Source organism: Mytilus galloprovincialis, chromosome 3 (assembly GCF_965363235.1).
Source record: "Mytilus galloprovincialis chromosome 3, xbMytGall1.hap1.1, whole genome shotgun sequence".
Lineage (NCBI taxonomy): Eukaryota > Metazoa > Mollusca > Bivalvia > Mytilida > Mytilidae > Mytilus > Mytilus galloprovincialis.
Genome location: NC_134840.1, coordinates 55,549,478 through 55,577,015, shown reverse-complemented (window position 1 = coordinate 55,577,015; position 27,538 = coordinate 55,549,478). Strand labels below are relative to the sequence as shown.

Below are 27,538 nucleotides of genomic sequence, written 5' to 3'. Positions count from 1 at the left end.
TTGTAATAGAGACTCGATAAGTATATTTTTTTTATCTTTATCGCAGCAACGTTTTTTCAAGGCAATTTATATTTAAAAAAATGAAGCTGACGTTTGACATCGAGCAAAAAAAAAAAAGTGTAGGGTTCGTACGGTTTTATTTCGTGCTCATGGATGAATTTTCATTTTCCAAGAGAAAAAAGGGAAAACCCAATAGAGGTGGAGGTAAATTTAACCGTGGACGAGGAAGAGGAAAGCCTAGTCGAGATGAACATCGTCACGATAAACGTCAAAGTGAACCTGACAGTAAACGAAAAGAACACACGTCTGGTGGAAGAGGCCAATCGTCTGGTGGTAGAGGCTACTCCTCTGGTGGAAGTGGCCACACGTCTGGTGGTAGAGGCTACTCGTCTGGTGGTAGTGGCCACACGTCTGGTGCAGTAGGAAACCGAAAATATGGAAGTAGCAAAATTTCTGGGTAAATAATGTCTCTAGTTAAAAAAGTCAAATCATTTTTAGCTTTGGAACGGTGAGCTTTAGCCATCACTTGGCGTCCGTCGCCATCCGTTGTCATCGCCGTCCGTCGTCGTCTGTCTGGTGTAAACTATTTCAAACATCTTCTCTGAAACTATTGAACCAATTCAAACCAAACTTTAGCTTGAATGGGCCATAGGGTATCAAAGTTTGTGTTTTATTTTCTGTTTCTTCAAAAAACATGGCCGCCATGGCTAAAAATAGAACATAGGGGGTAAAATGCAGTTTTTGGCTTATATCTCAAAAATCTAAGCAGTTAGAGAAAATCTGACATGGGTTGAAGTGTTCTTAAGGATAAGTTCTATCAGCCCTGAAATTTTCAGATGAATCTAAAAACCCATTGTTTGGTTGCTGCCACTAAATTGGTTATTTTAAGGAAATTTTGCAGTATTTGGTTATTATCTTGAATAGTATTAGTGGTAAAGATAAACTGTAAAGAGAAAATATGTTCAGCAAAGTAAGATCTACAAATAAGTTCATATGACCAAAATTGTCAATTGACCCCTTAAAGAGTTATTGCCCTTTAAGGACAATTTTACACAATTTGTTTATCATGTTTTCTAACTTCAAAATCTTCTTCTCTAAAACTACTGAACCAATTCCAACCAAATTTAAGTTGAATGATCAGTAGGGTATCTAGAATAAAGTTTTGTGTTTTATTTCCTGTTTCTAAAAAAAAACATGGCTGACATGAAATAGAATGTGGGGGTAAAATGCAGTTTTTGGCTAATATCTCAAAAACCAAAGTATTTAGAGCAATCTGAAATGCGATAAAAGTGTTCACTAGGTCAAGTTCTATCAGCCCTGAAATTTTCAGATGAATCTAACAACCCATTGTTGGGTTGCTGCCACTTAATTTGGTTATTTTAAGGTAATTTTGCAGTTTTTGGTTATCATCGAATAATATTAATGATAAACATGATAAAGATAAACTGTAGTGTAAACAACAAAAATTTTAAGTCAAGTAAGATCTCAAAAATTAAAATTAAACTTTGTTTGATCTCATCAAAAATTTAATTCTTACGGTTCTTTGATATGCTGAATTGAACCTAAAAAACAAACTACGATGCAATTAAAAACTTAAACTTTTAAAGAAAGATAAATGCCAAAAAATATAGGTGAGCAATTCAGGCTCTTGAGAGCCTCTTGTTTAATTCATAGTTGATGTTTGAAAGTATTAACAACATATAAAGTGCTTTCAAGACATTTCAGTATCAAATACCAGTTAGGCCAAAGTGGTTTTGTTTACTTTTTTTTATTGACCTTTTTTCATATAATTTGTAGTTCATGTAGTTTACACATTCACAACATTACTTTTATGACCGATTTTTTCCTCGAAAATGAAATATAACTTTAATCATCCTGCCCAAGGCTAATACAGGCAAATAATATTGTTTGTATTTGTTGTATTTATATTACATGTGAGCTACGTCAGATAGAAATCGACCTTATGCAAATAAATATCAATACATCTGTTAACCTATTCCGGATTAAATAATCGCAACAGAAAGTGTGTAACTATCTGAAAAGTGAGTTGTTATACGAACCCTACTAAATAGACCAACACTCAGTTTTCATTTCTCATTTGAATATTAAAAAAAAACAACCAAATAGTATTTTTTGTACATTTAAAGTGTATTTGCATAAGGTCGATTTCTATCCGACGCAGCTCATGTACATGTATTACTTAACAAACAGTAATTTTTAATAAAATGAACAGACAAGGAATCTGACACCCCCTTAAAAACAGGAAAAATGTAATTTATAAGTAAAAATACAACCACATTTTTGTTCTAGTATGGACATCTAACTCCAAAAGGTCAGTAGACTGAGTAGTGCCCCGAATATCAAATTCTGGATCCCCCCTCATGTGCATCTGCTCTGAAATAAGACAGGACACAAACCTTTCTTATTTGACACATGATTAAGACATAAAAGATGTTTCCCTTTGACCTTGATGCTTGATACATATATCTTTTCATAACAGAGAATAGAAAATGAAAATAAACAATTTGTGGATAATTGCATACAATTACCAAAAAAGAATCACTTCAATAACATGTTATTGCAGTTTTGATTTAGCAAAAATTAGTAATGCTATCTTATAGCACTAGCAGATTTAGGGGGTTTGAGGGGGCTTTTCCTTTTCCTAAACGAGAAATGTACGGGTTTAAAAGATGTTTCAAATATGTGTGGCTGCACTTTAACATATGGATTGTCTATTCAACTTCACCAGATGGAATTTACTGCAAATCTTGTGTTTTGTTTGCTACTGACCACAATCTCTGAAATTTTGTTAAGAAAAAATGTTCGGAATTGAGTAAAAGTAAATGGTGAATGTAAATCTTAATGAAAAAACAGAATACCATCAAACATCCTTATAAGTAGCACAAGACTTTCAGCTCTTTCAACTTCTTAAAGACCTAATTGCGATCAATCATTACAATCGAGAGAATCAATGGTCTTGCTTTAATGCATTTTCATATCAGCACGGCAATCGTAAGAAAACTCCTCCCACCCCCCTTTAAAGCTCTTTTACATGTGGATTATCTACCATATGGCATAACAAGAATATTGTGTTTTGTGTCTCATACATGGAGATAATTTTATCAATGTTTTATTTGAATTCATTATGAATCTTGTTTCAATTACTGTAATCACAAACTAAAATAATTTTTAGGCCTTATGACTTAATGTGCAGTGCAAGCAGCAAATTAATATTCAGGAGTCCTTGACTGATATTGTCTTGGTTAATGTTAGCTGTTTATATATACTTTATAAAGTAATGCTGTATTTCTTTTTCTAGCACTGGGCCAATAGAACTGCCAGTTAACCGTTAGTTCCCTAGAACATCCTTATTTCAGTAGTCATTGCATCACCACTGACATGATTTGTTTTTACCTACATTTTTTAAATTTTCTGTCGATGAATTTAGAAATTATAAAGAAACTTAGCAATAGGTTCCAACTCCCTTGGCAAAGGTTAACTTACAATATAGAAATCCACCAGAGTCAAAATGACATGGATGTAAAGGACAACTGAATAACAGTTGACAAAGTTTCTCAGAACTGACGTAGAATTGGACAGGGAAGCAAATGTGTGTACCGGTATGCTGTTTGGGTTAAACCAGTTTTGAGATATCAACCCTCCCTAATAAAATTAAGTACAGGATAAGCATGTGATTCTATAATACTATTATAATAGGTGACAAGTAATTAACCTCTGTGGTCTAGTGGAAGTAAGATGTACCCACAAGACAAGTCATATTTTTAAAATGATAGCTTAGAAGGCAATAGTCCACAGGTAGACATATCACCCTTCTTAGACCCATTATTCTGGGTTGGAGTTTGCAAGTCTGTGTTCTTACTTCTAAATGCTGCCAGCTGGGTGTAGAAGCAACAATGGCTAATTGTAAAGTCTTTGGTGGATTGACTTAGCTGTGGATCTACCTCATCAAAGTGGACACCTTACAATAAGTTGTTGTTAAAAGAAAATAACACACAAAAATAACCCACATTTTTATGTTTTTAAGTTAAGCTTACTCATTCCCATTTCATTGTTGTTGAAGAAATGAAGGTGTCAAGGAAGTCAAAGTTCAGATGCAAAGACTACACATGAGTGCAGAAAATCAAGACATGGTTAGAGACATGCTGAAAAATCTACATGAAGATGAAGAACAAGAAGAAGAATTTGTCCATGATAACAGGTTTTTAGTTTTTTTAAGTACTTTATTACATGAACTTAGCCTAAGTGGTTTTTATGTGTGTAGATGATAAGTTTAAGTTTTAATTAAATGGAATTTTATATTTGATCTAGTTTAATAGGTGATAATTATACTTTTGATGTTGAAGCATTCCATCTTTTTTTTAATTTATATACATTGATTTGACATTTATTTTAAAATTAACACTTGAAAAAATACTTATAATACAGTGACGAAGACTATGAAGAGGTACCAGAGTATGATGAACTAGATGTAAGATATGAAGACCAGTATTGGCTGACAGATAACACTTTATATGTGGAAGATACAATACCCTTGGGCATCATGGGAGGACAGACAGCAGCAGACTGTCCACAGAAAGATAGTATCAGTCCTTATGCACTGAATAAGTTATTAAGGTTGGAGTTATTTAACTTTAAATAGCTGAGACATTTATTTTACACTGATAATGTTTATATTAACTTGCAATCTGATTAAAGTTCCGATCATGTACCTGAGCTTTGCTTACAATTAATCTGACAAAACCAAGGAATCCAGAAATTCTTTTAAACAAAAGGTAGACTGGAGCGTATTCAGGTCCTTGTAAGCAAAGCTCCAGTCTAACTTTTGTTTCAAAGAATTTCTCGATCCTTTGGTTTTGTCAGATTAATACTGTACACGTCTTAAAATTTGAAGGCTTGAATTTCATTGGCTTATGTTATAATTGCCAGAACAGAATGTAAAACGTAGTTTTGTCAGATTCTTGTAAGCATAGCTTAGATGTATATATATATATATATATTAAATGACTGAATAAATAGTCAACGATAAATCTTAATCATATAATCTGGATCATATAAACATGATTCAGTACACTACAAAATATAATATATAACAAGTCTAAAAGGGTACAACATCACCAAAAACACAATAAAACGAACAATATGTTAGATATTTCGGTAATTGCACGATGACAAATGAATCATGTCAATTCAAATTAAGACTCTATCAAAATCTTGAAATTTATACAATTTGAGCGAACACTGGAACAATTTTAAAATTTCCAAACACGGAGCAAAGACTACAAAGATATGCCAAAATAAAAATAGTTATTTACGATGTGAACTTGCACAACTCTAAATTCCCAAAGGTGGTGACAGTTGAGATGTTCAACAACTGCGTGGAAATACAGTCCCAATAAACTATTTACGTTTTATTGTGTTTTTGGTGATGCTGTACCCTTTTAGACTTGTTTTATATATATATATACAGGATCTGCATTTTGAATCAGATTATTAACATATTGATTGAGTTGCTGCAAAAATTTCAATCTTTTAACAACCAATATGGCAGTGATGAGTTGGAATCTGTGAGCAATTTTCAGATCTGTCAGACATCTATGGTACTTTCTGTTTGCTGATACTTTGAATTTTAAAAGATGATAATCGAACTTAAATTGTTCATCACACTTTTCTCATAACCTTATATATAACAAGTAGAGCTATGCTTAACAGTACAATGCATGCATTCTTGTTTAGCTTTTATAGAAATCTAAACAAAACTGACCATTTTCAAGAAAATTGGGTAGAAAATGAATTGTTTCTAATGTTATTATACTGAATTATGTTACAAGTCAGTTGCATCGAAGTGGCTGAACTAGACAAACAACTTTGGCAAAAATAATGCTAGAGCCAGGCTTTTGAGGACTAGATAGGCAAGTTAAGTTTCATATTCTCCTGAGATATTTGGTGAAACACATTTACAATATTATATTATTTGTAATACATATTCTTCTATTATACAGGTATGGTTATGAAAGACAGAGTTGTATAGAAGCTTTACAAGTTAATGATGGTGACCTTGGTGTAGCCTATGAGTACTTGTTTTCTCAATGCTTTCTTGAAGAAAGAGATGACGAAGAGCAAAATGACATGACCAAAACTTTGACTGAAAATGGAATGACTCTTGACGAAGTTATTGAGCAAAGAAATGAAGAAATGACCGCTTTACAGTCAATTTATGATGAAAATTTTACTGAGAAAATTCCCAACAAAATATGGACATTAAAATTTCAATGCGAACTGTTAAGAGATTTAATTTTCAAAACTGAAAAATCTGCAAACTCTGATGTAACATCAAGGAAATCTGAGGAAATTTGTAAATTTCATTTGAAAGGGGCTTGTAGGTTTGGTCATAGGTGTAGATACATTCATGATTTGGAGAACAAAAACTTACAGGACGTTGATGACAGACACTTAAAACAGGAAGTGGATACAAACTTTGAACTGGATCTTCGTTTCACAAAAGATAATCTTTACCCGTTAGAACCTCCATATATTGGATTCTCAGCTTTAGATCCTATGTTCCCGCCTTATATATCACTAAATATTACAGAACATATGTACAAGGAAGCAAAGACAAATTCAGAATCTCAGTTACCAATTGTCTTTGCTTTAGTAAGTTTGTTAGAAGATGAGGTTTTATTACAACAGCTTGTAGATAAAATGCCATTAGAATCTAGTCTTCCCCAATGTACTAGTCCATCCTGGAAGCAGAAGGAATCCCCTGGACCCAAACCACAAATAGAAAAACAGTCACATGGAATCTCTAATGACCAGGACAGTGATACTGAAATAAGTGAAAATGATGTAAATGCTATTATAAACACGATCGAATCAGATGTGAAAGAAGAGTCTGATTTCAAAGTTGAGAGGAAACGTACTTCCTCTAGAGAAACTGAGGATTTCCATATAAGTCAAGCAGAAGTTCTAAAGCAAAACAAAATACTCAAGGATGAATTTGTTAGAAAAAAGGTAATTTATATGTTTACTTCGTATGATTATTTAAAATAGTATATGTTTGGTCTTGTAAACTCATTTTGTATTGAAGGATATCTAATATATAGTCTTTATAAAAAATAAACAAATAGATTTTTTAATGATTAACAAATCATTTCCATATACATTGTTTAATCAATTCTGTTGAATAAAAAACTCCACATTTTACACAGAATGGGTTTATGATCCTTTTTTACATGACTCAACTGCAATGCTTCTAATGAGTATGATCGAATGATTGCTTGGTGTTTAATGCCACTTTCAGCACTATTGTGCTATTTTGTGACTGTCAGATTTTTATTGGGTGGAGGATGTCTGTACCACAACCTTCTGTAGGAAAACTGGCAATCCTAGTCAATTAAGATTGTAGTTGAATGCACCTGCCACACACCAGGTTAGAACTTATGACTACAGTATTGACAGGCAATAGTGATACTGTAATTTCGACTACTTACACCTCTCAGCACTGAGGTCACACTGAGTTTGAATTTTTTTTCTAAGCAAGTTTTTAATATGGAATGTAACAAAAAATTGTTATACAATGTGATTTAGATAAGTAAAAAATTAGTTGCTTAATCTGTGAAGCTATTGAAGCAAATGATTTTTTTTTAAATTTAGAACAAACAAAAAATCTAAAAATGTTGTAAATGACCTTTTGATGTTCTGAATTATATGAAACAAATTTTTCAATACATGTATATACTTTTTGTAATTCCATTTGAAGAAGATGATTTTAAAGTTTTCTAAATTAAATATTTTAGACAATACCCAAATACAAATCAATGATGTCTCAAAGGAAAAAGTTACCTGTATGGAACAAACAAGATGAGTTACTGTCAGCTATTGATGGACATCAAGTCACAGTTATAAGTGGTATGACCGGGTAAGTAACTCCTACTAAGATCTTTAAGCTAGATATGATCATTTGGTGGGAGGCAATTCTGGTACAGAGTTTTTTTTTAAATTTCAGTTTGCTTTTAAATATTTTCATATATTCCAATTATTTATTTGTAAAGAGATGCTGATGAAAAGGAAAAGTCCAGGACCTGTATGCATAAAACCACTTAAGTTAAGATATCCAATCGTTATATTAATTTATCAGAGGACATGTAGAAAAATCTGTCTGTTCGGAACAAATTTTAACAGCTATAATAATAACTTACGTAACTTTATGCATACAGGCCTTGGATTTTTAATTTAAGCTCAAAATTTTGAATCTACAGGCAGGGTAGTGCAATAAAGGTTTTCAAGATGATTATTGTATTTTCTTAAATCAAATATATAAAAAGATGGTAAAAAGAATGCAGCAATTTTTGTTTGAACTTCACCTCTTTTCCAATCTGTCTTTTATAATGTTGTAATTGTATGAAATGACAATTTACAGGAACAAATAAGGTAACATTCTGAAGATAGAATCACCTTAATAATTCTAAAGGGATTAATACTGCATTGGCTTTCTTAAATTTATTTAGTATCTTTTGAATTTTTGAATGTTTGTCAGAAAGCATTTTAATTAGGTCAGCTAGAAATCAGTAATTGAACAAACTTCAATTATTATTTCCATTGGTAAAAGAATATTTATTACATAACATGCATTCACTGCAAACCATACAGTCCCATAAGATTTCCAGCCGAGACTATAAAAAAAACCAATAATATATACTGTAACAGAATTTAACAATCAAAAATGGAACTCCATCTTTTTTTATTCTAATGTTATCTTCGTCATATTTTTCATGTTGGTGGGAGCATCACACATCTTACATTAGATTGATGAAACAAGCATTTGAAGGCTGTCTTCATTTTTGAAAATTACTGTAATAAGTATTTAATGAATGATGCTGTACATGTTCTGACGACTTATTCTATTTTCAGATGTGGTAAGACAACACAAGTACCACAGTTTATACTTGATTCATATCTGAATGGTAAAGGTTTACATTTGTGTAATATGCTATGTACACAACCCAGAAGAATATCAGCTATGTCTGTGGCAGAGAGAGTGGCCCAAGAGAGGGCTGAGAAACTGGGCAGAAGTGTGGGATATCAAATCAGATTGGAAAAAGTACAGGTAATGCTTAAAAACAGAGTATACATTCTTTAAGAATTGAAATTGCAAAGCTGAAATTAGACTGTAAATTATTTGTGGCATGAAAGTTTGGTAGTGATTTGGTCCATTTTAAAAAGGTTAAGAATATATGTCTGAAGATGTCAAACAGAATGCAAGACCCAATATTTTGAGTTGGAGCTGATACAGTTCTCTATAATTTGATATTATTTGTCCCAAAAGTAGTACACCAACCGGTAAAAATATTATTGAGAAAGTGCAGGTTCGATTGTTATAATTTAGATTTATTATGTGAAAGAAATGCACCTCAATATAAGTGTTTTCAAGCACCCATTTGATAGGAAAGACCAGTACCTAGTACTAAGTAGGTACTGCCCACAATATATATTTAAACCCTAGGATAAATTGCTAACCGTTTATACATTTTATTTCAGTCTAGCATGACAAGATTATTATTTTGTACCACTGGTATTGTATTGAGGAGATTAGAAGGAGATCCTAAGTTAGAGGGAGTGTCACATATTATCATTGACGAAGTCCATGAAAGATCACAAGAAAGGTAAATGCTTTTTTCTATTCAGTATTCCTCTCTTGTTATACTGTTTATTTTTATTTTTTTTTTATTATTTTTTGTATTGACTGTATTAGCTTATCACATGTGCATTATTAGAGATGGTAAAGTGACTATTGAATTTTCACCCTCCTTCCCTGTTATTTTTTAATGTCCTTGACATATTCACAACAGGTCAAGCAAATAGTATGTTCATACTATTGTATAGTAATCTTGAAATTGACTTGATTTAATTTTAGCTGAATGAATTATCTTTTACAGTGATTTTCTAATTATGTATTTGAGAGATGTTTTGTATACTCGTCCTGACTTGAAGATCATTCTGATGAGTGCCACATTAAATGCTGACCTATTTTCAGCATATTTCAATGGTTGTCCTGTCATAGATATACCAGGTAATTAAACCTCATAAAATTTATATAATTACCATACACATAACATTGCATACCTCATTCTGTGTCTGAATCCTGCCTTGTCAGTCAACTACAGGCTCAAGACAAGAGAATGTGGCAGAGTTAAACATTTGTGTGGGCACTCAACCTTTCCCCTAACTGAGGAAAGTTGTGTAAAAGCACAACATGAGAACAAACTGTAGCAAAATCAGTAACAATTGGCTCAACTCAAAAGATCGGTTTGAGACATAAAATAGACACAAAGGACCAATATATGTCTACAGTACTTACAGTTACTGAAATCTTGTTTAAAGCCAATTACAACTGATAGATAAATTACATTCTCCCAGACAAAAGTATTACTTGCCAGCTTTGTTGTCATTATCACATATTAATTTATGATACAATACTGCATTTAGATCTTGATTCTTAGGATAATTGTACTTTAAAAGTTTTACAATACTTTATTTACACTTCAGGTAGAACATTCCCTGTTGATCAGTATTTTTTAGAGGATGTCTTGGATATGACGAGGTAAGTTTTAGATAAGAACCAGAATAGTCTACATGTAGATTTGGAAATTTATGCTTGCATTTATTAAATAAAATCTTCAAAATTGGAATGAAGGGCAGTTTAACTGATGAAAAAATATATAATGTGTTGTTGTAAAAATGTGCATGAATACAAATGTGAGTTTTATATTAAACAATGTAATCTAAACCCAGTTAAAATTGTAGTATATGTATGATAAAAACAGCAAATCTATTTCTGAATTTACAGTTGCAAGTGATCATTGCCTTTGAACTTAAATTTACAAATGGTAAATGTGATTGGGGTCTGTTTTAGCTGTATTTGTCACTTTGTTATAGATTTGTAATGGAAGAAAAGTCACCATATGCTAGACCTTTACAGAAATCTAATGCTGTGTTTAAGTATGGTGCAGACTATGATGATGAATTTGAATTTATTAATAATGATCCTTCTAAGCCAGCTGCTGAGCATGTTAAAGATGAAAATCTTAGTGTCAAACAACTTAAAATGAGATTCCCAGGTACATAAATTTTTCAAAAGTTTCACTGTTATTTGATTTTTGTTTTCAGGAAATGCACATGAATTATCTGCTGAATTATTACACTTATTGAAAATATGTAATAATATTTTTAATACTAGAGAGCATCACTTGCACTATTAATTTTTCTTATTTTTGTTCGTAATATTGGTCTTTATCTCCCCTTAATTGCAAATATACAATTTGAAATTGGGAGATTTTCAAAATCAAAAAAATAATTTTTTAAGGTTTCACTGAATACAGCAGATATACATTTCAAATTCGTATATAAATTTTCAGGATAATTTCCATTGTGAACACACATAGAAATTGGTTTTTTAAATTGATGTTTTAAAAGTATATAGCTTGAGAGAGAGAAAATAGAAATTTTAGATGTATATGAATGAATGAATGAATGTCTTATTTGCGAAAGCATAAATAACATGCTATAGAAATACATAAACAAGTATATACAATCTAACAAAACAACTAATAGCAAAGAACAATACATAATGTAATAAAGGTACAATTAATTCACAATGCATAATCTAATTTTCCATGCATGTTTCAGATAGTTACACAGTTTAATTGTGATTGATTTAGATTTTGCTATAGAAAAGACAATGTTTATAAAAGATATTCAATAAAAAAAATAAAAATGTTTTGATTACAACAGTTCTTTGCTTTTAGATTACAGTAAAACTGTCCTTAAAACTTTGTCTATGATGGATGTGAATAAGATCAACTTTGACCTTGTAGTGTCCTTGCTAGAATTTATCGTAGATGGAGATCATGATGTAAATATACCTATAATATTATTGTTGTTATATCATTGCAAAAATATTTTTTAAGTGAGAATCGGAAGTAAACAAAAACAGCTTTAAAAATCATTTTGTGTTAGGAGAATACTAACTATTTCGTTGTTTGTGTATCTGTAATTGTCAGCATTGTAATAAAGTGACAAGTATTACTTGAAATCGGAGACAATTTAAGTCCAAATTTATTAGAGCATTCATCATAAGAAAAAATGAAAGAAAACTTTTGCTGATTTTGTTAAGGAAGCTGGCTTGTCATATTTTGGATTTTTTGTCAGATTTTCGGAATCCTCTGGTTTTATCAATTTGAATGCCTTGAAAAATTTGCCCGGTGACCCCCATTTTTCTTTTTGAAAATCTTTTACATGTATAATGATAAGCCATCTGTAAAAGTCTTATAAAATTTTAATTACTTTTTAACAGTTTTTGAGAACTTCCACTTGTCAATGATAAAGCTATGAAAAGTCAAGAGAGAATTTTTTCCCGCCAAAATTTCAATGGGTCATCTCTCGAAAACAAGCACGGTGACCTATATATTTTTTTTGCTCTTTGGATTCCTTTATCACTTCCCTATCAATATAAACTAGTGCTTTGAAAAGTTAATTACTTTGAAACTGAGAAGCGAACTCCCTTAAACTACATGGTTGATTTTCAAGTGAAACAATTCATATATATATACATATATACAATGTTATTATGTTTATAATTATCTTAAATTTACTTTATGAATTATTTGGTGTACGTTTTTAGTTTCCCAATGGATCAGTGTTAGTATTTCTACAAGGATTCTCAGACATTCAAACAGTACTAGATCTTCTCCACACAAGTCCTGTGTTTGGTCAGAGGAATCAAAGAAAGTAAGTCATGGGGAGGATGAAAATAAATATGAATCTGATTTGGAAAATCAACCATTAGGTTTTTTCTGAAGAGGAAAGTACAATTTGAGTTAAAGGAGACATAAAAAATCAGTTGTATTTGCAGAAATGCAGAAATGAATGAAAAATTAATGTACTTAGATAAAATAATGGAATCCGAATGTATGATAGGATTATTTCCTCACAAAGGGTTATAAACCCAAATCGCCATGAAATAACATTGAATTAGTAAAATGGCAAAATTACACTTAAGCAGTTTCAATTTGTATCAAAATAATGTGTATTAAATCTGAAATTGGTTTAGAATTGACTTGATATGTTTGTTAAAATGTAACAAGGGCTAACAATATGCACACCATTTTCCCAGTTTATATTACTGTAAATGTATTTTAGATACAAGATTGTGCCACTTCACTCTTCCTTGTCAAGTGAAGATCAGCAGTTGGTATTTACGTAAGTACATGTTTGTTTCTTTATAACTAGTTTGACCCCGGTAATGGTATTCAGGGTCAGAGTTTAAAGGTCAAGGTCTTAATATAGCTATTTCAAAATATTTACTCAATATTGCAATACTGAAGTAAGTAAATTTCATTATATAAAAATTCCTGTTATCTCAAAGTTAAATTTCTGTCCGAAATTGATAGTTATTTTTGCATTATTATGATAGTATATGTAGTAACTCCTGATATCTAAAAAATCCTGTTATCGCAAATTATTTTTGTCAGTCTGATCAACAAATTTATAAGTGTCAACAATTGACATGTAAGCATGTAAGAGATTTCTACCCAGTGACTGATGCAAGCTTATGTGAAGTTCTTTACTCAACTGTAGCAATAGGTTTAAGACATCCTTGATTTACTTTTATGTTTTAGAAAACCACCAGAAGGAGTAACAAAAATTGTCATAGCAACAAATATTGCAGAAACATCTATTACTATTGATGATATTGTTTTTGTCATTGATGTGGGGAAAATGAAGGAAAAGAGGTATACAATGCATTTACAAAGATTTTATTCAGTTTTTCTGGAACTGTACTTTGCAAAAGTCAAGGTTCAGTGACTTTTAAACTTTTACATAGTTGACATGTGAAAGTTTTGCCATTTTAATTTCAATATTTGCAATTTACTGAAAAAATTGCATGCAGTTGAGACATATTGCTGTGTCAAAAGTTTATTAGAATTTTGGTTGTGAAAGTTAATTTTGTGTTTTTTGTTGTTGTTTAAATGAAACATTACACTTGGTTAAGACTTTATAGAAAAAAATGAAACATACTTTGAACTTTAATTTATCGATTATGGGTCTAGTGTCAATAGCAATATAAAATTTCATTATTCATGAATTAAAACATTGTTTGACTCTCACTATTTATTTTGAAAGGTAATTACTTTTCAAATTTTGTTGATGATAAATTTAAGGTATGATCCTTCAAGAGGCATGGAGAGTCTTGATACAGCATGGGTATCTAGAGCTAATGCTATACAAAGGAAAGGCAGAGCTGGACGTGTGACTCATGGTGTTTGTTTTCATCTATTTACAAGTCATAGATATCACAATCATCTCATTGAACAACCAATACCAGGTAAAAATACTTATTGGTACATGTATCACTGTCACAGTATCTTTTGTGTATACTTGCTGACATTTATTGATGATTTATCTGTTGAAAACTTCCTATTGATTTGGTTAAAATTTCTGGAAAAGACATACCGGGTATTTACAACTGTAAAATGAAAGATTAAAATTGTTAAGTTTACACATAATATTTAATTTCAAAAGAAAAGCTAAATTCCGAAGTACAGCTGCTTGCCCACTAAAATAAATGCCCAAGACATTCAGTCATTCTACCCTGTTAATGTTACAAATGATTAAATTTCTGTTCCTGTACCTCCGACTGATGTTTTTGACTTTAATTTTTGTTACAGAGATACTGAGAGCACCCTTAGAACAGATTGTACTGAGGATTAAAATGCTTGATATTTTTACAAAACAGTCACCAAAGGTAAATATTTCTGCTTAATAATTACTGTAAATTCAGAAATTATTTCGAAAATGTGACAGGGTTATAATCGCATTAAATTAAGCTCGCATTTTGAACTATTTTATTTGAATTAAACAGGATTTTTCTCAATAACGCAAAAATTATAATTGCATTTTAGTCTAAAAAAAATATGTTGAATCAAAATTGTTTAGGCAGAACTCAGGAAATGATTTTTAATGGAATTTTTAATGGAATTAAGCTTGATCACTGGAGCTATTCTGTTTGTCCATCCTTTGGTTTGTTTGTCAGTCATTTTAACTTTAAATGTTTTAAAAGAGTTATGGTCCTTGATTGTCTGATAAAAATCAAAACTCTGTGGTTTTCTAGCTGATAATTTGAAAACTACGAATTGTGTAAATGCCTTTCAAACATCTTTGGGAAAATAGGAAACTTGTGGTATCCAAATGTGGAATAGAGAACTGCTACATAAAATGGATTGAAATTTTAAGATTGATTTTCATTATACTTCTTATATATCTGATGGTAGAATTGCAAGTAAATTATTTTACATCAGAGATATGGATGAAGTGTTATAATAATGATCATTAAGTTGAGTTTTGAGTTTTGGTTAATGCCACTTTTAAGCACCGCATTTAAGCTATTTCGTGGCAGTCAGTTTTTATTGGTTGAGGAAGACGGAGTGCCCAGAGAAAACCACCGACCTTCAATAGGAAAACTGACAATCCTAGTCAATCAGTGTTGACTGGCTAGTGATTACAGTTGTAAACTAGTAACTACTTAGACCACTCGGCCACCGAGGCCCCCAAAATATATATCTGATGGTAGTATTGCAAGTAAATTATTTTACAACAGAGATATGGATGAAGTGTCATAATAATGATCATTAAATGGCAATTTAAGCTATAAAGTTAGCTGTTGTAAAGATGTTTCTTTTATGTTCAACTGAAATTTTACGGAATAATATTATTTCATTCTGTATGTGCATCTGTCTTAGCCAAATATTATTTTTTATTACATATTATAGGAAGTATTAGAACAGTTGCTAGAACCTCCAGAAGAAGATTCTATTCTAGCAGCAACTAAACGTTTGCAGGACCTTGGAGCTCTTGACGAAAAAAATGTAAGAAATCATTCAGAACTTTTGAATATATTTCCTAACAGGACTTAAAACATGTATAGCACATTTTAAATAAAGGTTATGTTTAAAGAGTAAAGACAATTTAAAAAAAAAGACAAGAAAATGATACAGTGTGTAGAATAAGAAAAAGTACTTTGGATCTTGAAACCATTTTGTGGTCAAAGGATGAGCAGACACTAGAACCATACAATAAACTCCTGTAAATATATAAGTTTTTTCAAGATGGGAAAAAAAATCGACACTCAACAAAAGTCATCAAATATCTAAAACATATTCCCTTTAGGACAAATAATAACAACAAAAAAGATAACAATAACTCCTGACTTAGGTTATGACTTGACAAAAGCCTTTTACCATATGTTTATATTGATTTAAGAATTGCTCAACCCATAACCTAATATTAATTGTTTTAAAAAAAATCAAAAGATTCTTGAAATATAATGTGGTACACATTATACTACATGTATATACATACAGGATGAAAAAGTTCATTATTGTAAAATTGTACCTCTATGAAACAGAATATTTACATTTTTAATATTTGTAGGAGTTGACACCATTGGGCTATCATCTAGGTTCTTTACCTGTAGATGTAAGGTAAGTTAGAAGTGTAAATATTTGTAGGAGTTGACACCATTGGGCTATCATCTAGGATCTTTACCTGTAGATGTAAGGTAAGTTAGTAGTGGAAATTTGTTTGAATTCTAGATAATTTGATGTTATATTTATCAATTGATTTTGTATTTGAATACATTTTTATTATTTTCTGCAAATAGTTCTAGATTGAAAGGTTGTATCAAAGTGAATGTTTGATTTAATGAATGGCTATTATTTATTTTGAATTTTTTTAACCATAAAATGAATTTTTGACTCTTCACATCAAATAATCTGCGAAGCGGATTATGTAAAATGTGAAGAGTCAAAAATTAGTTTTATGGTTTAATAAATTCAAAATAAATTAAAAACCAATTGTTCAGAGAACAATTGAAGGTCTTTCCACCAATAAGGATCTATTTTGATATGAAAATATTAAAATTCAGTTGAAAATGTCAGTTCCTATGGCTTAATGATGTATAAATATGAATTTTGAGCAAAGGTCAAAATCTAGAAAGTCAAATTTACTGATGACCTTGACCTATATTTCAAGGTCATAAACCAGGGACCCCAAATAAAAAGACCCTAGGTCTGTAATATGTATAGTTAATGAGTTATATCACTTTACGTTTAATTCTTAATATAGGAGGGGCAAAAACTCCCATTTTATGTCTACACACCCTTTTAACCAAAATATATAAGTTACGACATGTCGCAACTAACAATTTAGTAAAAATAATTTGTCGGTATCTTATAAGGTTAATGAAAATTAGTGAAAATAGGCCAAAATCAAAATTTAGAATATGACCTTGACCTTTGACCTTTACCTAATTTTCATTTTTTTGGACCAATGATCTCAAAACAAAAGACCCTAGGTCTCTATCACTTATGGTTTTCCAGTTTAAAATACATTTCAAAATTTCAAATACAAAAGGGGAACTAACTCTCATATGGAGTCTCTATACCGCCTCGGTCAAAATAAAACAGAACATTCTGAGGATGAAACGAGCAATTTGGTAAAATAAATTTGTCGTAATCTTTTATGGTTGCGAAGGAGTAGTGGCCACAAGAAAAACAGTGTTTGGGGAGATAACTCTTACAACGTAAAGTATTTGGTTACGCAGTGGTCAGTTTTAAAAGTGCATACGCTTTACGATATCATATTCCAAATATCTAAGCGACATCTTTTGAAACATCAATACTACGCAAGAAAAGAATTAGGCGGAAGAATAAAAAAAAAAATAATAATAATAATCAGAAGAAATCCAATAGGTCTTTCCACGGAAAGGTGGAAAGACCTAATTATTGCCATTCATTAAAAATAAATTTCTATCAAAAAGAAGGCTCAAAGAACTTTTTATATTATTTATATTAACAATAACAACGTACACACATGTTGACGTATGAATACACAACGTCAGAGTGGGCGTGTCGCTATAAAAATTGACAACATTGAAAATAAAAGTAATACTTTTAACCAATCAGAAGACAGTAAATACACCAAATTTATTTATAAGGAGTTGTCAAAAGTTTATATCAGAGGCAAAGTAAGGGGGAGGGGGCAGGGAACCCTGGCCCCCTTATGGAGCTACATATAAGATTAATCCTTAGAAATTTTACATGTTTCACTCTTTAACATTGCCTAGTCTGCATATTAACATAATGGGTAAACCATTCAGAAAATTTGCATGATGTATTTTTTTTTTCAAGAAATGATTCTATCATGTCATGCTCTTTGCTAATTACAGTTTAAATTTTTTTTATAGGATAGGAAAATTGATGTTATTTGGTGCCATATTCAGATGTTTAGACCCTGCACTGACCATTGCAGCATCACTCAGTTTCAAATCACCTTTTGTAAGTAAACATATCATGCAATATGTGTCAGACAAAACAATGATGTTTATCACCATATCATTAAGATAATGTTAAAATAATAACATCTGAAGAAATTTAATTCTAGAATTATTTTTTATGTCTGAAGCAGTTATCAATGTATGATTGAATTTATGATGATAAAATTAAGATGGGAAAATTGGAAAATGAAGTTTGAAGTTTGAATTATAGAAAATGTATTATGAAATTTCAATTCTTGTATGGTGGTAGCCTGTTACAAAGAATGAGTAGATATTGTACGTTTGGGGGACAGATATAACTTTGTTTTTACAATATTAAGTTATCGTTTCATTTTATTATTTGAAAGTGTCTCCTTATTTCTAATTTTTGGGTATTTGATGAAAAATTGGCTCATCTTCCATCTAAAAAAAACCTTAGTTATAATATATCTTTCAAAATGAATGATATTAGACTCATCAAAATACTTATTTATATTCCTCTTTTATATAACCTTGAAGGTTTCACCATTTGGTAAGAAATTTGAAGCAACACAAAAGAAGCTCGAGTTTGCTCAGGGAAATTCTGACCATTTGACAATGCTAAATGGCTATCAGGTAAGCAGAGATTACTGTAAATTTACTCCTTATTTTAATGGGTAATTTTTGCGTACAATTGAAGTACACTTTGATTATTAGTAGACCCATGATTTGTTTTTTCAAAACAATGATAAAAGATATTTAGAAAAAAATTATGTCATATTTTGATCAGAACATTTTTTTCAAGTTCTGATTTCACATTCATTTTTCTTCAAGATATTTTGCTTGATATTTATTTCTTGTTGATAAGATTTAAAAAGGATAACAATAATAATCTGAAAGTATTTTACTTTACAAAATAATGCAATAACCACTAACATCCACTTAACTGTTCTGACTCCTTCACAAAACTAGACCAATGAAAAAACAAAATTATGAACATTTATGCATATAGTTGATATGAGAAGAAGTGGTATGAGTGCCAATTAGACAACTCTCCATCCAAGTCACAATTTGTAAAAGTAAACCATTATAGGTCAAAGTAAGGTCTTCAACACTAAGTTTAAAATTATCTTGTTGAACAAATATGTTCAGAAATACTTAACTAAAGATTGCAATATGTTGACCCTTTTTGATAAATGCCTTTTAGAGTTTTAAACAGACTGACTGTTTACTGTCATAACATTCAGTAGAATTATGCAATATTTATTGTAATTATGTATTGTGTTGTAGGGCTGGCTACGTGCAAAGAAAATAGGTGGCAGAGAAGCTTACTTATTTTGCCAAGAAAATTTCCTTTCACAGAAATCTTTACAGGTATTTAATAATGCATGCATCTTTTTATTTTTATCAATATAATGTGATGTTAAATGTATGTTTAATTATTTTATAAAGTATAAATGTGATTGTCATCTTGGTACCTCTGTGTTGATGGCATCATTAAGATTAGAATCAATGATGTTTAAAGATTTTATTTCATCCTATCCATTTAGCATTTTATTTACTAAAGAAAACATTTTCTGAAGGAAACTGAATACAGCTACATGTTTTTGTATAATTTTGTTGGTGAAATTTTACAAGTTTTTCTAGTACTTATTTTGTAAGATTATTTTTACTTAAGTGGATTATAGAATAACAATATCATTACAGAAATGATCAAGTATTAAGTATTTTATTTATTAGATGCTGGTTAGCTTGAAACAACAATTTGTAGAACTCTTATCAGATATAGGATTTGTGAGAGAAGGAATAACATTCAGAGATGTAGAGCGAGCTGCTAGATATGGTTCTGATGGTGTTATAGAACTTACAGGGGAAGAGGTATAATATAAATAAGGCTTATTTTCTTATTTTATTTATTTACTGAGTACGGTAATTTTTTTGTTAGAAAAGTAGTATTGTAGAAGGAGAGATGGGATTATATCAACAACCTTGAAGGTAAGGAAACATTTTTCCAGCAATTTATTTTCTCTTCAATATAACAGAAAATATTTGACCCTTGAGATCAAATATGACTGTTTAACAAGTGTCATTATGTGAAGTGGTGCAAATTAGGGTCAGTCATAGATAGAGTAAAGACCAATTTTATACAATTGGTATATTAAAAGTATATGTCTTTGATATTATCATTATAGTAATGTCTGTAACATTAAACAATGTTTATATATATTAACAGGCTAACATCAATTTAAAGAACCTGAAGCTGATATCAGCTATCCTGGTAGGAGCTCTGTACCCTAATGTTGTACAAGTCATGACACCTCAGTCCAAATTTAATCAGAGTAGTGCAGGTAAATAGTGACATATCATTTTAAAGTGTTTGAAAAGAAAAAAGAAGATTTCAATATATCTACAGTTAAACCTGCTATAAAGGTCACCTATATGAAATGAAATCCTGTCTTGTCAGTGTACATTTTTCTTGTCCTGTTGTAGTAAAGTCTATACATTTTGAAAGTGAAATCAAAGGTCATCTCTCTTATAATGTCAGTTTCTCTGGCTGTTTGGGTGAGTTTTATACACAGGTTTTAATGTGGAATTTCATCATAACTTGCAAATCTTCTGGGTTGTAGACAAGTTTTGATTGACTGAGTTATCCTAAGGTCTGAACTTTAATATGTATGAATAAAGATGAAGAGAAGTTAATAACCCATCAAAAGATAAGAAAAACAACAGCAAGCACTGCTGATATTAAGACAGCCACAACAATTAATAGTTGGTTTTTGGTGATTTGTGATTCTAATGCAATGTAACTGTAATGCCAGTTCTGATTCGATGAGGTCTTCTGTCAATTTTACAGTTGGCAGTCAGCTTCAATGGCAATGATGTTGCAAAACCTTTTTCATGAGGAGGGGAAGGGGGGTTTATGTCTCAAAGATACACCATCTAGCTTAAAATAACTGTAAAAGTATATATGTTCAAATAATTCTTGATAAATTGAGATGTATTTTGTTATTGAATACCAAGTAAATCAGAATATTTTCTTTAAAGGTGCTGTTTCAAAATTTCCAAAACCAGAGGAGTTGAGATTTAAGACTAAGTCAGATGGATTTGTAAGTATTTGATGGAAGCAATAATTATCAGTTTTTCACTTTTATTTCTAGATATTGTTGAATGGATATATTGTTTACACAAAATACTTTCTAGAAATGTAACTTTAATCTTTGATACAAATAACTTTTGATCAATTTCAAAGGAGTAAAGAACTAGTCTTTTTTTTAAATTTAAACTTGGATAAACGTTGCATTGTGAATGTTTATGACATGTTTTTGCTATATTTTTTAAATGGTTTCAAAGAAAAGATATTATTGTTCTATTCCAGATACATATCCATCCGTCATCAGTCAACTTTCAAGTGAGGTACTATGAGAGTCCTTACTTGGTTTATCATGAAATGGTCAAGACATCAAAGGTATGTTGCTATTCAAACAAAACAAACATTCCTAACAAGTTGATTTTAAGAAATTAGAAAACTATATTGTATTCCCTTTTGTTCATCAGATCCTTTTCAAATATGAATGAATGCTTCTACTCATGAAAACTGAGATGAGTTTGATAATCAGAAAAAAATGAATTGGTGGATCATTTTTTGAGAGGGGGACTTGTTAAATATATCATATTAATTCTTGTCTTTGACACTTTTTTTTATAGAAATCCTATTCAAAAGTAACTTTTTGAACATGATTGTATGTATTAACAAAAAGCTTTATTCATTATTACTTGTAATACTAGGTATACATCAGAGACAGTACTATGGTTAATGTGTATCCACTGTTGCTATTTGGAGGAGGATTGTCAGTAGATTTAGACAGGGGAAACTTTGTATTATCTGTGGATGATGGATGGATTAAATTTATAGCCAACTCACATCAGGTATCAATCATTTGTAACTTTTTTCTCTGTTTTAACCTTAACAGTAAGGAAAATAGCTTGATATCTTGGTAACAATTTATATTTTGCATTATTTTTTTCTTGGACAAAGTTTGGTAAAAATGTGGCTCTTGCAAAATTAATTGGTTAATAATAATAATATAATAATAATATTTTATTCCACAAAATATGAAGCATATGAATTATTACAATACACAATATATACAATACAATACTAACACATACTTTGTAAAATATAATGACATTTTATGAGTGTAGTATCCTTAAGGGCATGAAAAAATTGCTGATATTTTATCAGGGTTAACCCATGAAAGCTCTAAAGCTTGTTTCCAATGGGGTCCCTTCATGTAAACGTTTTATAGTTTCGACATACAAAAAGTAATAGCACACAAATTAGTATGACATAAAAACTTCATAAAAAAATAATTTAAACAAAAAATAAGTTTAATAATAGATGAAGCCGCACTACAACTTTTGGTCAAGTACTTTATACTGTATTCCATTTTCAATTTATTTTAAACATATATTATGATCTCAAAACTTCAAACTAAAATATTCTGTTGTTATACTTCATTTTTGTTCTTATGTTTTCAGATTGCAGAACTTGTGAGAGAATTACGAACAGAGTTAGATCAGTTATTAACAGACAAAATAAAGAATCCACACATGGATTTGTGTACATGTCCTAAAGGAAGTAAAATAATAGATACTATAGTAACTCTTATTACAACTCAGTGAAACAATGTGCCTTACAATCCTCAGGAATAGGATCCAAAAGAATTGATGAGCTTTTACAACACAATATGAATAATGCACCTTGGCCTGTTTGGTTGTGGAATGAACTTAGATTACTGGTGCTTAATCATGGTATCATTGATGCATTAATCATGTTGCATAAACCAGTTAAAATAACACAGTTACGAAAGAAAGATCATAGACTACCTAATAAATACTGCTTCAGGGTTGATAACTTGATGACTAATAAAGTTTTTAGTCTGAGTATCCGGATAATTAAGAATGGCAGACATTATTGAACAATTTAGTGTTCAATTCAAAGTACAGAAAAACTTGTGCAACAGTTGTGTATTCAAGTCTAGTCATAAACACTTGTTATATTCTTGTTATGGTGTATGAAAAGGTATGACTACTTGTAGGGTACCAATTTTTGTGAATCCATTCAACCACATAAGTACAATACAAAAAACCTTATGTTCATTAGTATGTCAATCATAAAACAATAACTTAAAAACCATGCAAACAAAATATAATTTCACAAACCATGATAACAAATCACAGAGAGAAAAATACTGCCTGCAACAATATGACATAGATTTTTGAATTTAGGTAGATGGTTTCATGTGACCCGTTTTTAGTGGTGGAATGTCTGAAATGTTTTTTTGATACAATTTGAGACAAGGTTTCCACTTGAATATTGTTTGGGTAATTAAATATTATGAATATTCATTGGCATTTATTTATATAATTAATCAATACAAACCATTTGAAGGACAGTTACATAAATCAACTACAAATGTATCATGTTATATTTTAGCATTAATATTTATTACAAAAAAAATGTTTTGTCTGATTGCATATAAGTGCTTTTAAAAATGTTTGTGTATAATGAGAAAAGCATGCATATTGATTACGTATTCAAGATGAATATTTTGCTACATTTGGAAGTGTGATATTGACTCTCTTGACTTTACTAAGTTTAAAAAGTATGGGTGAATTATTATCCTTTTAGACATGTTTGTATCATATTTGAATAACAATAGAAAATTGACTGATTGACCTGTAAAAAACAGAAATAATTTCAGTTATTTTTTTTAAGTTGCTTGAATATAATGATGTATGACACTAAGAGTCACAGTGATAAAGAATTACTTAAATGAATAGTAAAAAATATCAAATGTCTTCCATTAATGATATGTGTAGAAGTTAATGAATTATCCTATTGTACTGCTTTGTTGTGATAAAATATTTAGTTTATGGTTATTTTGTTATGAAGTTATTATGTAGTCGTGAAAAAGAATTGTGAAGGGATAAATGTTTGCTTGTGTATTTATTGTTGCTTTATTTTAAATGTCACAAAAATGGTCATTTTTATGCTATCATCAAAAATCTCAGGGAAACATATTGGTACTGCTTTTCCTTTTTAAAGATTTGAGATATTCATTCTTAAGACAGTTGCCCAACAACACAATAAACTACTAGAAAAAAAAACATGTACATAAACACACATAAGTCAAACCACACATATAGGTCTAAACTGCCTAGAGTGTAACGTCACAGTACCCAAATTGCACTGAGTACCTTAATTGCACCTACTGAACAAAAATAACTGTGGAAATCTTTCAAGTTTTATTTGAGACTAAACAATTTGTATTTGTATGAGTTGACATTATTCACGTTTTTCAGCATAAGCAAATATATATAAGTATGAACAAAACTTTCACAGTATATCTCAACAGATAAAGTAATATCTACGGAAACGTCGTGATGCAACATTCACTAAAGATCATCTTTTAAATATGAGCAAATGAAATATGTTACAAGCATCCATTCCTTAAAATAAGAATAGTAATAAAATTGAGAATGGAAATGGGGAACGTGCCAAAGAGACAACAACCCGACCATAGAAAAAAACAACAGCAGAAGGTCACCAACAGGTCTTCAATGTAGCGAGAAATTATCACACCCGGAGGCGTCCTTCAGCTGGCCCCATAACAAATATATACTAGTTCAGTGATAATGAACGCCATACTAATTTCCAAATTGTACACAAGAAACTAAAATTAAAATAACACAAGACTAACAAAGGCCAGAGGCTCCTGACTTGGGACAGGCGCAAAAATGCGGCGGGGTGGAACATGTTTGTGAGATCTCAACCCTCCCCCTATACCTCTAGCCAATGTGGAAAAGTAAACGCATAAAATAAGCATGGACTAATGTCAAATTATTCTAAATATTGGAAGAAACATCTGTTTTCAAGGATGTGAATTTAAGCATCGATGCAATTTGGGTACTCCCCATTACAGAATAATGGATCGTTTGGAGATCAATTCAGACCCATTTTTGTATGATTCAATACAGATTCAAAATTAAATCGTGTAACAATATAGTAAATTAGGATACATCTACAAAATAAAGCCAGAATGGAAACTTTTGTTTGGAGCATACAAAAACGTAGGTGAAAAAACTGTCATAATAATAATAGGTGCAATTTGGGAACCATTGACTGTTAACATTAATTTTTTTCTAATGGTACCTTTAATTTGTCATGAAGTAATGTGATTTTCAACAATTTTTTTTTATATAGTAGTAGCTTTTATTTGCAATAATTTAGATCTTTTACTATGACCCAAAAACTACTTGGGTGCATTACTAGTAAAAACAAGTCAATTTTGAATTTATCATGGTTTGAGGTTTACTTCAGGAATTTGAGTTACACAACTCATATCACCAAAAATATTCTAGTAGGTCATAAACAATTAAGTATAACTTGGAATAAATTTTTATTGTAAGATTTTTTTTTTGTAAAGATCCCTTGTAATTTACCTAAAACAAAAGAAAATCAATAGAGTTGATTGTTTCAAATGATATATATTACAAAGTTAAATTGATATCGCAGAAAGGGTTGACAAAAATTTTGGGAATACATGTTTTAAATTTATAAATAACTAGTAAATGTCATTTTAACACTGTGATATGTAAAAAAATACTTTATTTATAATGCTATTGTTGACAAATAAAATTAGAAATATGTGGTTTTTTTTATTACTAGTACAATGTATTTGGAAAATATCATTATTGATATAAAATTTAAAAATGTTATTGATGAGAGGCCATAAACAAAATTTCCTCCTTATACATAATTGGACTGATATCTGACATGGACACATGTTTATTTTCTATGAAAGTAAAAGGACCATTGGCGGATCCAGGGGGAGGCTTCCGGGGTTGGAACCCCCCTTTTTTGGAGGATCAATGCATTTGAATGGGGACATATAGTTGGAACCCCCCCTTTGTCCTGGGTTGGGAACCCCCAATTTTTCAAATGGCTGGATCCGCCCCTGAAGGACTGTGTGCATATGATTCATATTGCAAGGAAAAGATATATGGAAGTTAGATCTTTTGATTTGTTTTCTTCAAAAAGTCTTCAAGTAATATAGTTTTAACAATATCCATTTCTGATTTGATAAATTTATAGGAAAAAGTATACACTTACCGGTAACTAGTACAAAATGTTCATTTCAAACTAATCATCAGACAGCAACCAACACCAACCTAACAAATTACAGGCTTACTCTTCCCTAATCAGGAACAGCACAATACAATGTAGAGAGCAGTTGAAAAGGCTTAAATCATCAGGTAAGCAGTAATTATTCAAAATCATTACCTAATAAAAAGACTTTAAAGCACAAGGTACTGATGTGAGAGTATTAGCTAGTTCAAAGCAATTCCAAAAAATTAATAAGACATGTTTTCCCAGACTTAAATTTCAATCAATACACATCTGAGGGATTTGGTGTTTAAAGACTTCATAAACAATAAAAAAAACCAAAAACATAGCTCTGTGAAATGCCAAAATATAAGAATCAACAGGATGTTGTACTAAAAGAGTTCATAACTGTATAGCCATATATAATTAGTAAAAACAAAATCAATGTTAGTACAAGGCAGGGTGTAATCTGGGTTGGTTCCTTCCTAAACATTCAGTATGCCTGTGAAATAATTCAAATATACAGATTAAAACTTGTCAAATAACAGCTGCATACCAGACTAGGAGGATTCTAAAAAGTAATCCGCTGTTATCTACCGTATTTACATATTCTGCAATGTAATCACATGCAATCATTAATCATTCGTCTTCTTATTACAACCAATTGCAAATTTTAGTCATTTACAATGCTAAAACCAGGTGAAATGAAGATCACTATTAGATAACTTTTATGTTACAACCATATGATTGCTGGCTGATTTCAAATTTTGTATATGCAAAGCATTCTTGTGATACATGCATGAATAATTTTTGCTATCAAACCTGTGAGTGTTCACAATGATTGGTCAGGATTCCATAAGATGATTCTATTTTCTTTTTTTAACAATTTCAGTATAACCAAGCTTAGGAATATAGAGTGAACATGTATGATTTATTTTTGAAATAGTTCAGTAAATGAGTTTACCTTTCCAAATGTCTCATTTTGAGATTAAGTCCTAGGT

At 30.6% G+C, this 27,538-nt stretch overlaps 1 protein-coding gene across 2 annotated transcripts; it reads left to right on the top strand.

Moving 5' to 3' along the window:
• Positions 1 to 93: 93 nt before the first annotated feature.
• On the top strand, positions 94 to 24,306 carry LOC143068366 (putative ATP-dependent RNA helicase DHX57). Of its 2 annotated transcripts, none has more exons than XM_076242359.1 (27): positions 94 to 457; positions 4,082 to 4,219; positions 4,447 to 4,635; positions 6,021 to 7,029; positions 7,815 to 7,936; positions 8,929 to 9,124; positions 9,556 to 9,680; positions 9,954 to 10,087; positions 10,564 to 10,618; positions 10,954 to 11,135; positions 11,823 to 11,929; positions 12,698 to 12,804; positions 13,216 to 13,275; positions 13,695 to 13,808; positions 14,238 to 14,401; positions 14,745 to 14,821; positions 15,846 to 15,941; positions 16,584 to 16,633; positions 18,320 to 18,410; positions 18,908 to 19,003; positions 19,658 to 19,741; positions 20,108 to 20,245; positions 20,601 to 20,715; positions 21,413 to 21,474; positions 21,744 to 21,833; positions 22,154 to 22,294; positions 22,907 to 24,306. In XM_076242359.1, exons 1-27 carry the CDS (start codon positions 150 to 152, stop codon positions 23,048 to 23,050), a joined length of 4,194 nt encoding a protein of 1,397 aa, XP_076098474.1. In that variant the 5' UTR covers positions 94 to 149; the 3' UTR covers positions 23,051 to 24,306. The 2 variants fall into 2 exon arrangements, with proteins under 2 accessions (XP_076098474.1, XP_076098473.1); XM_076242358.1 differs by lacking the exon at positions 16,584 to 16,633 and adding an exon at positions 16,507 to 16,556.
• The last annotated feature ends 3,232 nt before the right edge of the window (positions 24,307 to 27,538 follow it).